General features: G+C 41.9%; 1 protein-coding gene across 5 annotated transcripts in view; it reads right to left on the reverse strand.

Annotated features, from left to right (window-relative positions):
- The window catches only part of syne1a (spectrin repeat containing, nuclear envelope 1a), a 181,486-nt gene that overhangs the window by 106,545 nt on the left and 62,512 nt on the right, over window positions 1-12,429 (reverse strand). For all 5 annotated transcript variants that reach the window (XM_033649057.2, XM_078173825.1, XM_078173827.1 and 2 more), the window contains exons 39-53: window positions 11,746-12,401; window positions 11,198-11,377; window positions 10,828-10,981; window positions 8,840-8,998; window positions 8,047-8,229; window positions 7,825-7,926; window positions 7,267-7,470; window positions 6,265-6,472; window positions 4,393-4,505; window positions 3,956-4,161; window positions 3,711-3,872; window positions 3,340-3,619; window positions 2,909-3,081; window positions 821-1,130; window positions 515-679 (exon numbers count right to left, since the gene is read on the reverse strand). In XM_033649057.2, coding sequence (XP_033504948.2) covers window positions 515-679; window positions 821-1,130; window positions 2,909-3,081; window positions 3,340-3,619; window positions 3,711-3,872; window positions 3,956-4,161; window positions 4,393-4,505; window positions 6,265-6,472; window positions 7,267-7,470; window positions 7,825-7,926; window positions 8,047-8,229; window positions 8,840-8,998; window positions 10,828-10,981; window positions 11,198-11,377; window positions 11,746-12,401 — 3,255 coding nt within the window. The remainder of the gene's footprint in view (window positions 1-514; window positions 680-820; window positions 1,131-2,908; window positions 3,082-3,339; window positions 3,620-3,710; window positions 3,873-3,955; window positions 4,162-4,392; window positions 4,506-6,264; window positions 6,473-7,266; window positions 7,471-7,824; window positions 7,927-8,046; window positions 8,230-8,839; window positions 8,999-10,827; window positions 10,982-11,197; window positions 11,378-11,745; window positions 12,402-12,429) is intronic.

Below are 12,429 nucleotides of genomic sequence, written 5' to 3' on the forward strand. Positions count from 1 at the left end.
TCACCACAACATCATGCAAAGGGCCAACAAATAAATATAATCTACAGCACAATCAATTAAGAATCGCTAATGAACTCTGAACTTCAGCAGCACCTCGATTCTTTAATTTAATTAAAAAAAATGAAATTCTAACATCTACAATTTCAAGTGATGCAGATGGTGTAAAATAATTAAGAACTCCAGAAAAGCTGCTAAATAGACCTAATAAAGAGCCTGTTTTCTCCAACCATCCAAACTGTGTTCACATTGAGAGGCACATTTGATTATAAATAGATGAGTTCAAATAAAATTGTCTGCTTTGACGACATTGTCAAAGTTGTAAAATAACGCCACACCTATGCCCACTCTACAGAACAATAGGCTTGTCACCTGTCAGATGTGGCACACTATTATCTGTCAACGTATGGATCAGAATTTTTCAGAGTTTGTGACAAAAGTGCATACAAAGAAAACAAAAGGAGTGTCAGCCCGCATCAACGAGGGGATTTCTTTGTATGTTGACACCCCGTCTTACCCTCACTTCTGACAGTTTCTTTTTGATGGAGGCAGAGTCTCCTGATGTATCAGACCAATGATGTAGCTCCTCTCCAGCAGTCATCAGCCAGTCAGTGAGCTCCCTAACAGCCTCCAGGTAGTCTTGGTGTTCCAGCACCACGGCCTGCGCTAGACGTACTCTCTCCTATAGACAAAGACAACGGACACACACAGTCAGCAATGACTCTAATATAACAATGAGCTTATTCAGTCATTAATAAAATAGTTTAGTAAGTTCAGGAGTTTCAATATTTTTTTACTAAATACACTGACAGTAACATCGTACCTCCACCAAGGCTGTTAGGTCATCAAACTGCACCTGCAGCTGGGTGCGGGCACCGTGATTAAAGCTGGCATCGGCAGTCTTCTTAAACAGCTCCCTGGCTTTTTCCTCCAGGCTGGATAGCGCCACCTGGTGGTCTTCCAGATCAGCTAGCAGGGCTCTAAGTCTCTCGAGCTGGGAGGCCTTCTCTCTGGGTCCCGGCTGGGGGGTGAGAGGGGCACACACCTCCCTCTCCACAGCCTCCATCCAGCACCGCAGCTGGGCAGCACTCTCTAGGTATCCTCCCCACTGCGACACGGTCCACTCTAATCGGCTGGAGGGAAGACAGTAGATCTGTGTGTTAGCTTGTGACTGGCACATATGGGAATTTTATGCTTTGAGCAAATACAGAAAATCTGAGTAAATACGTGGAGTATCCAACATGTGGGCAGGTTTTTTTTAAACCTGCTAAAAGAAAATACAAATCATCTTTTATCCTTATCATCCTTATTTAGAGAATGTTGAACTTTAATTGATTTGAAAACGTTGATCTATAAGTGATATCAAATGTAAAATGTGTGGATGTTCTCACTGACTAAACCTAGGTTACATACGGACTTTGGCAAAAGAGCTTTTAAGTATGCAGCTCCATATACGGTATGTGGAATCTTCTGCTGAAGGATTTATAGTTGCACTCATTGCTTCCTCTAGGCCGTTTCAAAGCACTACTGCAGGAATTTTGCACATCATCACCTAAATGCGAATGTCAGGGTGTATTTAAGTTGGTTGTTTATAGTTGCCCCTGTTTTCTTGTTTTACCTATGGTTCATGTATAGGATTTGTCAATGCACTCTTTAAAGTTTTGCTTTATAGTAATTTCATTTTATGTTTTTGTGTTTTTTATTGTTTGCTTCAGTGTTCCACGTTTGATTACGCATTTTGGTTCTGTGTTGTCTCTGCAACCAATGTTGCTGCCTGTCTTGGCCAGGAAACTCTTGAAAAAGATTTTTCATATCAAGAGGTTTTTCTGGTTATACAAAGGTTAAATAAAATATAATGTATAAAAATGTGTCAGCAAAAAGTAATATTAGTATTTCCTTTTCTGACTAATCCAACAAGTGCTGGCCTTTTTTTTTGTTTTTGTTTTTGTTTTGTTTTACAAATGTATATGTTATCTGGTTTCTCTAAAGTCATATCATTTTGATACATAAAATCTGAATATTTAATGCCCAAAAAAAAAACTACTTTATACAGGTACAGGTTTTATGGGATACCCGTGACATGGCCAAGTAATCTAAATTATCTATAATACTGGCTTAGAGTCTTTATCCCCTTTATCCCCTGGTTCAAATACACAGGCGCTGATACACACCCACAATTTTCCTTGCCATCTGTTACCCCTGCATGTTCAAATAACACCAATATCCCCACACTCACACACACACACACACACACACACACACACACACACCTCCACTTCACCTGCTACCCCTCACCTCCTGTCATCCCTTTCCCCTTAAAACACAAACACACCCCATGTGTGACCCACTGTTTGCCATCCACCATTTAGTCCCTAATGAGATCAATTTTTGCTAGGAGGGGCTATAATTGCTCAATTAAACACGCACACACACACATACACACACACAACTGATGCATGTGCATGCTGCCATGCACACATACACACAGGAATGAACACACTAAATCAGATACATCAATCAGAGTTACAAAATGAGACAAATACTTCTCATTATGTATTTAACCTAATGGTAATTAATGGCATTGAGACATCAATCTATCATGATGAAAATAACCTGTTCCCAAGAAAGAGGACTTTTTGGCTCACAGGTAAATGGCCTCTAAAATGTCCAGGGGTGAAAGTTTTAATGCTGCATTATAACAGCACAAAACAAAAATGATTAAACGAAAATTAATTTACAGTTCACTGCAGTTTGTCCAATTTGTGTGAATGCATTCTACACTTAAATGATAAAATATTAGGTTAAAGGCAGGACCACTTCTTTAAAATCATTATGCATACATGTAATTGCACACATGGGGGATAAGACATCAAATTAAATTCCAGATGATGGAACAAGGTAAGCAGTCTACCTGTGGCAGCTCATGGCAGTCACAAGCAGCGTGGCCCATGCATCCTCCACTTCCTGTAGCTGAGAGCGGACCACTTCCTGTCCGGCGGCTCCATAGCTGCGCAGGGCCAACTCCCCCTTACCCATGGCCATATTCAGCTTGACCTCCCCCTCCCCTTTCAAAAGCAGGATGTCCTGTAGAAACACAGAGAGGTAAGAGTGAACTGGGTTCAGACTTTCTCAAGCAAACAGCCCCCTCTTGTGTTTACTACAACAACTGTAGATTGTAATAGATGTCTGGACATAAAAATGCTCTATTAGAGTAGATTAATTAAACAAAGAACAATATAAGTGTGTTCCTTACGATTATAAAAGCTTTACGCATCTCATCGTATATAACATTTCATGAAAATTACAGATATTTATAGTCTTCTAGTCAAACCCCCCTCTCACCTGCACAGTCTCCAGCCTCTGCTCTAGCTGTTCTTTGGTCCCCATGGTGCTGTCTACTGTACCCAGTCTCTCCTGGATCTCCTCCAGCCAGGCCCAAACCCCTTGGAGGGTCTCTCCAAAGGCCTGGCTCTCTTGGCATCCCCGCAGCTTCTCCCTGGCTGCCTTCAGCAGGGCCTGGTGCTCCATCTGGAGCTGGCCTGTCACTCTGACCTCTCCTCCTGACCCCCGGCCTGCTTCAGAAAGAGACTGAGCCTCCTGGCTGAGACGCTCGATGGAGTCCCTTGCAAGAGACAGCGATATGTTATTGTTGAGAATATTTTACAGCCCACGCTCTATAACATATGGCCTTTCACACCCACATATATACACACCTTCTTGCAAGCAGTTCCTTATGGAGGTTTTCCATCCGCTCCAGCTCTTCTGTGGTGTCTGGGGCTCCTTGCTGGCACTCTGCCCCAAGAACAGGCTCTCTCTTGAGGCTGAGATCCATCTGCTTCAGCCAGTCTCTTACACCTTCCACACAGTAATTAAAGCTGGAGAAAAGAGGAGAGACATATTTCCATTTAGTTCAAATTACTTTGCATAAACACATGACACAACAAGAGAGATGACTTACTCTTTCAGAAGGTCAATACTCTCTTCCAGGTCTCGTTGGCTCTGAGAGCAGCTGTCCAGGTAGTTCCTCCACTCTCTCTGACAGGAGGAGAGATGCTCTTGGACCTGTGCTGCTCCAGCTTTAGACAGGTGGAGCTGCAACCTCTCGGCTTCCTCACGAACCTTAGAGAGACGCTCCTCACCCTCTGATGTCTGCTCAGCTGACACCTGTGGATGTAGAAGGGACATGCTGCTAATGAAAACTCATATGTCTCTGCAAATTTAAATAAATAAAGAGCCATGGTCATGATGGCCTTTTTCTAGAATAGGATTTGTTACTATGATATAGTTATTACTTGCTTAAATCTGATAATTTTATCATCATTATAATTTTGGTGTGTCATAGATTGATAGCATGCCTGTGCCAACAAGTGAAGTTACTGAAAACTGTAACTGTACCTTTAGCCTTTGCAACTTTGCTCCAAGGACAGTAAGATCCCCTGATTGGTTTGAGCATTCTTTAAGCTCCAACTTCAGATCTGTCAGCTGAGAGTGGAAGTCTTGGACGAGCTCTGCTTTGACAAACAGAGAGAGCAATAAAATAAATGTTGACAAGTTGATGAAAACCGACGTGTGCTTAAATAAAGCCAGAGAAGATTTAAAAGTGAAGGAGCCCGAAGGAGGAGAGCGAGAAGAGGTGATGTGTTGAAGCAGATGGGAAGTGTGGGCGTGTCCACGCTGTGCAGCGCTGGGTTGCCTTGGCAACAAGCCCAAAACGACTCTCGAGAGAGCAGATGTGACGAGAACGACATTACTCTCCGAGGCACAGGTGTGTGTCTGAGCAACGAGAGCGCACCGGTGCGCCAGACAGTGTGTGTCAATGGAGTGTGGGTTGTAGTGGGTGGATTGAAAGTGCTCTGGGGAAAAATGAGGATAATCAACACTAAATCTGTTGCACTACTAACAGGAACAAATGACATTGCATCATGTAGTTGCTCACTGTTTGATTGGGTGATTATGGGATTTTAAGTGCTATTAAAATCTATATGTCTCATTATAAGGGAAGAAGTTACAGTGGTTGTTACTGTTACATTAATGACTTGATGTATTTGACTGAGGTAAAGAACAAAGAAGCCCTGGAGTAGAGAATTTAACAAATCATTAAACAGAGATGATACATTATTACCAAGGAAAGTTTTATAAAGTTAGGTCCAAGTTTTTGATGTATATAAAAGAAAGAAGTTAATAATGCTACAAATTGTTTTTTTCCTCATTAAAGAAAATATGCCACCCACATATCAATACATCATGCCCCTTTGTTTGTCATTTTTCAATTATCTCCACAGTTTACAGTCTATTCCTTCTTTCCCGTACTTGTAGCCAATTTTATGTGCCCAGATTTATTTTATTTTGTTTGGTCTTTCACTTATTTTTCGTAGTAAATTGATCTACTGTAGCAACTGGCTATTTGTGTCATATATATAAAAACAGGTTTTCCTCATGAGCCAAACAGAGTGACTGAGACACTGTGCAGGACATACAGGGACAAAACAGGTAGAGTGATATCAGCACTTTATCAAGGACTAGTTATGAACAGAGGAATCTCCACATCCTATATTAGGGACAATGGTAGAAAGAAAGCAAAATACAACTAACAAAAGAAGACTGGTTTCACATATCCAACATACAGCAAACAACCACCAGCTCCAGGATTTGGAAAGAATTTTGTTGGAAGAACATAAACAGATTTTTCATTACTCCTAAGATGAAAAAGTAAATCTACATCTGTACAACAGGCATGCTGGAGACTGTTTAGGGAAAAAATGTAGCTAATACTCATGTTTTCTGGGGATGTAAGGTCTGGATGTATGGATTAAACTTAAGGCAATATTAGGATATGCAATACCAAACACATGGGAGGTCTTATACCTTAGCAACCTGACAAGAGAAACTGTTCAACATAAGAATCTATACTTAATCTAAATCCTTTTAGCAGGAGCGAAGAAGGCCATTACCAGGAAATGGCACAAGAGGATCCTCTTTCTCTAAGTGATTTGAAAGACATTGTTAAGGAGATATATGACATGGAAAGACTCACTCAATTACTGAGACTCCAAAAATCATAATTCACAGAAAAATGGACCATATGGACTGATTATATGGCCAACCACAGAGACTCCATCTAAATCTCTTGATGGTCATGGCAAACATGTGTTTCACTTGTTTTGTTTTCCTATGTTTGTTCTGTGATAACAAATTGCAAAAAAGCAATAAAATTTATGTTAAAAGACTAACTCCAACATATCTAAACTACACATTCATATCTCCTACCATTGAAGTGAAGCTGTAGCCCATCCTGCAGGCTGCCCCTGGTCTTGGCACAGCGCTGCGCAACAGCCTCTGTTCGCTTGGCAATGGAGGTGAGGTCAGAGGAGAGGCACGACAGCTCCTGTGAGGGATGAGACCTGCATAGGGCACTCAGAGCATCTCTGGCCGAGTCCATGTCTGCCCTCTGCTGCTGCACAATGCTCTGCAGGTCCTGTAAATGAAAAGAAGTGAGAAAAAAGGCCTGTCTTCATGTACATTTATAAATAGGGCTACAGGGTGGTGGAGTGATTTGTATTGTATCCACCTTGCAGATGGGGGGTACAGCTAGATTTTCTGGGGGCTTAAAGGATGTACGCTTCCTTCTCCACAGTGATATGGTTGGCAGGTGTAGTTCAGTACAAAGAAAATAGTTCCTACATGAAACTCCTCACAGTAAAGGTCTGTGGATTATCTTGAGTAACTGGGTCATAGTTTCTTGAGAGACATTGCTGTTGAGTTTTTCAGATGTATTTTCTTTGGCGCTTGGCGCACCAAACGCTGAGTGCTATCTAGTTCCTTTATACTGGAGAGAAGTCAACATATCTACAGCCAATATCTCCAACACTTACCAACTCACACCAAAACAATCTAGACTGATTAATAGCACTGCAGGTAGGAGGAAAAATATGTATTTGGGGGTGAATTATCCCTTTTAAATACTTTTAAATGCCTCTGTGTTTGAAAGGTGCTATACAAATAAACTTGCCTCATCTTAACTAGTGATGGTTATGTGGGCAGTTGTTTAAATAATTAAGGCATCACTGGTCAAATATTGTATCTTCTCATATCATACAGTATAGTGCATGTTTGGTAGTATGAAGCAACAGAGATAACAATAGAAATAGTGATAGGTAGAGAAAGACTATGTGGTTACTTGCAGAGTGACTATAATTTTTCTGCATAATATATTTAGGTCTTGAACTGTTGTGTTCTTGCATTATCTTTAAGGAAATGAGAGTGTCATACCTTCACTGTGCCAATGTCTTCAGGAGAAGTAGCTTCAGTGAGGTCAGATAGCGAACCCTCAACTGCCACCAGCCGCTCGGCCATCTGGGACATGAGGTCCTCCAGTCGCTGCTTCTGGAAACTGAAGTAGGTCAGAGTGTGTTTGGCCTGGTTGTACACCTCCTGTGCATGGGCCATTTTCTTCCTCAGGTCTGACTCCAGGACCTGGTTCAATAAAGACATTTAGCAAGATCATACAAGCAAAATTCCTTGTTAATTTTAAGTATGTCGGTCTTTGTAGTTTTATTTTTGCAGCATCAGAGTTTTGTATTAGCATTTTTAACCCCTAGGACAATAGGAAAAATATTATTTTGCAATGGTAATTTCAGCGGTGTCGGACAACCACCGTTCCACCCAGCTTAGTCTTGGAAAGGTGCTGGAAACATCATTAAGTCCAAACTGGTGGAAGAGATTTCTGCACACTTACATCTATGCAGCAATTTACTTGAGACCGAAATAGACCTAAAACTGGAGTATTAGCAAAATCCTCCAAAATGTTTTTCCCATCACCATATTCACCTGCATTTGTAACGGGGTTTCCTGCAGCTTGGCTCGCTCCTTCAGCTCTGTCACTCTCTCCTGCAGGGCGTCCAGTCTCTGCTCCCTCTTCTCAACGTCAGCCTGTAGATCAAAGTGCTAGACATTTCAATTAAATGGGACCTGCTATGAACTCACTCTGAATATTACACCATCATCATCATTCAAACACTCTTTCATACAGACTATTCAGCGTGCACTGACCTGAAACGTGGCAAGATGGGCCTCTGTCTGCTCTTTATCACTGAGATTACTAACACTGTCGGTGAGATCAGCGATGGAGTTGGCCGCCCATTGGTTAATGTCCTGCTCCATTGACTTGAGGTCGTCCCACAGCGCTACACAGTAGCCCAGTCTCTCTGTGTTGGTTTGTATTCTCTCTGAGACCTGAAGGATAAGACACCAGGAGTCTATCTGAGTACTGAGCAGAATACATCTCAATCAACAAGAGAGGTAGGAACTCTCTCCCTCTTTGTGTTTAGTTTTCTCTCCCCGTAACAAGGGACGGTATACTTTACCGGGAGATGGAGGGAAAACAAGACTTAATTGGTTTGACAGATGTGGGGATGAAAAGTGTGTGAGAGGGAGAGACAGAAAGGCAGATAACGTGTCTAGACTTGTTTATATTTCTGTCTAATTTGTGACAGCTGAGCAGCCAACTAAATCCCTCAAGAGCAGAAAATGGAAAAAGGGAAAAACATAAATAAATATCATTAAAAGAAGAGCAGTGCAAAGTGTTTGGCAGAGCCGTAATGTGGAAGTCATAATTGATTTTTTTTTCCAACAGTCACATAAAACAACACCACAAATCTCCTCATACCCTGAATAGTCATTACCATGTTTGAGCTCCAGACAGAATTCATGGAGTGCCACGTGTCAGGATGAGGATAACTCATTAATATCACAAAACCCAGAAAAAACTCAGGGATTTCAGCTGTCAAGACCTCTTTACCAAAACAGACGCACTGTACAGCATGTGTTATCAAGAACCACTCACCTCCAGCCACTGGTCTCTTAACGTCTCCATGTCTCTCTGGACGGAGCTTGCATCAGAGTTGGGAACCTTCTCCAGCTCTCTCTGCAGGTCCTCCACTGTGCTGATGAGCTGGTCCATGTCATCCTGTTTTTCTCTCAGCTCAGCTTGGACAGTGTCATGCTAGAGGGACAGAGGAGAGTGCAGAAGGAATGACAACAGACCGCCACTAGAGGGAGAGATACTGTGCAAACAGGAGGGGGTTTGTTGCTGAGGTGCAATATAATTTCTGAGAGTTCAGCTCACTGACTGATATGCAGGGAAAGTCATGCACACTGCAGTCTGATACCTATAAATCAATAACTGAAGAATAACGCGCAATGATTTAAAGAAAGGAAAAATTTTTGCTGCTTTGAAAGCTATGAATCATTAACTTTGATTTATCAGGAAAGATATAATCAACTTATACAATAATTTGGACAATGGATATTCCATAGCACTTACATTATAATTATGGTAGTTTCTGTATAATAACCATGAATCAGGGCTGCATGAAACAGGTAGTTGAGCATTTCCCATTTTGCAGGCCTGATTAATGATCATTAGAAACTACCACAACCGTTGCCAGGTAATAAAATCACAGTAGTATTTTTGTACAGTATTACCTTGAAATAAAAGAGAATGCTTCATACATAAGGAAGGATGAATTTCTGCATTATATTATGATAATCACCAATTTTGACTTCTGAGAATTGTCAAATCATTTTGAAGGTGTTGCGCTGATAGTGGCCTATGATATTGTTAAAAATATCAACCTCTATTACCTCATTATTATCTGGTCATTACCCCATTAATGTAATTTCTATCTCCCTTTCTATCGATTTTGGCCCTTATTATTACCCTGTTACATATATTTCAGTCTAATATCACCCATAAATATCCACTGTTAATACCAGACTATTACCTGGTTATTACATGGGATGACTTGACTTGATTTACATAAGTTATTACATGGGATGACTTAATGGCTATCTCTTTATTATCAGACTACTACCCAATTACGAGCTGTAATTCAAAGTACTATCGGATGTTCTGTCCTGAGCATAAACTGTATAAAATTATGGACGTTACCATCATGGCCTCACCTATTGGTTTGTGGACTCCCATTTTTGCCTTGAGTCTGGCATTTTGGCTGTCATCATCTTGGATTTTTGGAACCAAAGACGACCACATTTAGATTAAAGGAGCTAATCCCACTGGCAGCTGCTAGCTAAGTTAGCACTGTGTATATACGGCTATGGTTGACTGTGCTAATGCTAATGCTAATTTACGCTAGGAAAAAAAAGGCTTAAAACCATTATAACAAGATGTACTAACATGAAAAACTATATATCCGAGTCCTTAGCGGCTCTATTAGTAACTAGTCGCTTAACAGGATATTATTTAGACAACCAAATTGTTACAATTAACTTTCATGAAGTTAAAACATACTAGAAAAGCAACAGCTAAGGCTGTGCCTATATGCTGTGATTCTGGGATACGCCATGGTTACATTACCTAACCAATGTTGATGCCATGCTCCTGACTTGTCAACAAACAACACCCATGTGTCATTAAAGCCACAATGCCCTTAATTATGCATAACTTTATGCAATAACAACATTTAAATTCACCCCTCATAGGCTTCAGTTGTCATTTAGTGGGAAAATTAGAAAAAATAATAAAATTCTTTTGTACCAGGCTGTACAGATGTTTATTTCTGCTGTAAAGTTGGGCATTTTAACATGGGGACTGACTCGCTTTTGGAGCCAGCCTCAAGTGACCATGAGATGAACTGCAGGTTTTAACACTTCTGCAAAGCTTGGTCCTGACATAGCTCAGTGGACTATGAGACATGTTTTGATGCATGAATCATAGCTAGAAATGTTGGTCTACCAAATGCATCATGTGAAAAGAAAATGCAGAAAACTCAACACTTAATAATTTTCTGAGAAAATGAAAAAAGCACTGACTCGAGTAAAAGTCCTTTTGGCCTCCTGAGCGTTGTGGTTGTGGTCAGGCAGATTGTGAGCAACAGCCTCAGCGTTCTCCACAACAGCAGTGAGGATTGACTTCAGGTGGTGGAACTGGCGGAGAAGATCTACCACAACCCCACTCTGTTCCTGACTGTATGACAAAAGAGAAGAGAAAGGTCAAGACTATTACTTGGCACATCACTTGGCACTGGATATTAAATGATGAAAATATAACAGACTCTGCAACTGCTGTTTAAAAAACTCTCCTTCTGTCTCAGTGTAACTTTCTGCCTCTGCACAGTAGGACCAAAAACAAATATATGAAATGACTGAGTCAGAATCCCTCTCTGTTGCCCCCCATCTTTACCCGTTAGTGATCAGAGTCCTCACGTTCTCCCAGGCTGTCTTCACCAGTGCTACCTCTCTGAGAGCCTCCCCAGCCAGCTCACTGTCTCGCTGGGCCAGCTGGCTTCCCTTCTCCTCTAACCACCGCTGGGAATGCTGCAGGGACTGGAGCTCATCCTCCAGCTGGACGAAAAAACGCAGCCTGGGAGAAGAAAACAATGGGGATTACTACCTGGATTCCGACATAATATATCAAATTTTTCGGTTTCAACAAATTAGAGAATTCAGATCTATATTTTGGCTTCATTCACATACGGTATACTCTCAGAGTTTGGCTTATAGCAGGTCTGTGAATGAAAAGCTCACAGGATTGAACAATTTATCTAAGAACAAAAAGCTGTTACAGAATGAACATAGGTGTTTGGATAGAGATGTCAAACTGCAGGTACTGTTTATCAATACATATCAATAGTTTGGACTGATGCCATACAGTTTATTCAGTATCAGCTGATACAAACTCTGCTAATGTTAAATATAATACCACAATATATCTGGGGGTGTTTTGATTACCTGTTTTGAAAAGCCTGTACAGAGCTCTCTCTGGCCCCCTCTTGCCTTGCTTCATTCTCCAGTTTCTTCAAATTCTCCATCACCTCCTCCCTCCTCTCCCTGAAGGAGCTCCATAATGCCCCTAAAGCATCTGCTTCACTCTGCCTCCATCCGACGCCCCTCTGCACCTCCTCTAGGGCCATCATGAGGGCCACCACCTGTCCCCTGCAGGATGTTCTTCCCTGAAGATGGCTGACATCTTTGGAGCCCCGCCACTCTGCGCCGCTCAGGTGAAGGTGTGCCTTGCTTAGCTGCCCATCCAACCCCAGTGCCTCAGCTTCAAGCTTGGCCACGTCTTTAGCCACTTCCCCTATTCCACGGTGCAGCTCTTCAGCTTTGGAGCGGTCCCAGCTCCCCCTGCCCTCCACCGCCTCATGAAGGCTCCGCACAGCCCTACCTGCTGCTCCATTCTTCTCCAGAAAGGCTTTTAATGCTGTCAGGCACTCTTTACGGAGGAGCAGGAGACGCTGGGACTCAATGAGTGGCTGTAGGCAGTCCTCTCTCCAGCCCTGGAGCTGCTGCTGGGCCTCCAAGGTGGAGCAGCGAAGCAGGGAGGACTCTCTTTGCTCAAGAGTCTCTCTCAATGATGCATGTGCTTGTAGTTGCTCCTCATGTGTCTGCAACAAGATGGTTCAATTAGACAAA

The sequence above is a fragment of the Epinephelus lanceolatus genome, chromosome 13 (assembly GCF_041903045.1).
Source record: "Epinephelus lanceolatus isolate andai-2023 chromosome 13, ASM4190304v1, whole genome shotgun sequence".
NCBI lineage: Eukaryota > Metazoa > Chordata > Actinopteri > Perciformes > Serranidae > Epinephelus > Epinephelus lanceolatus.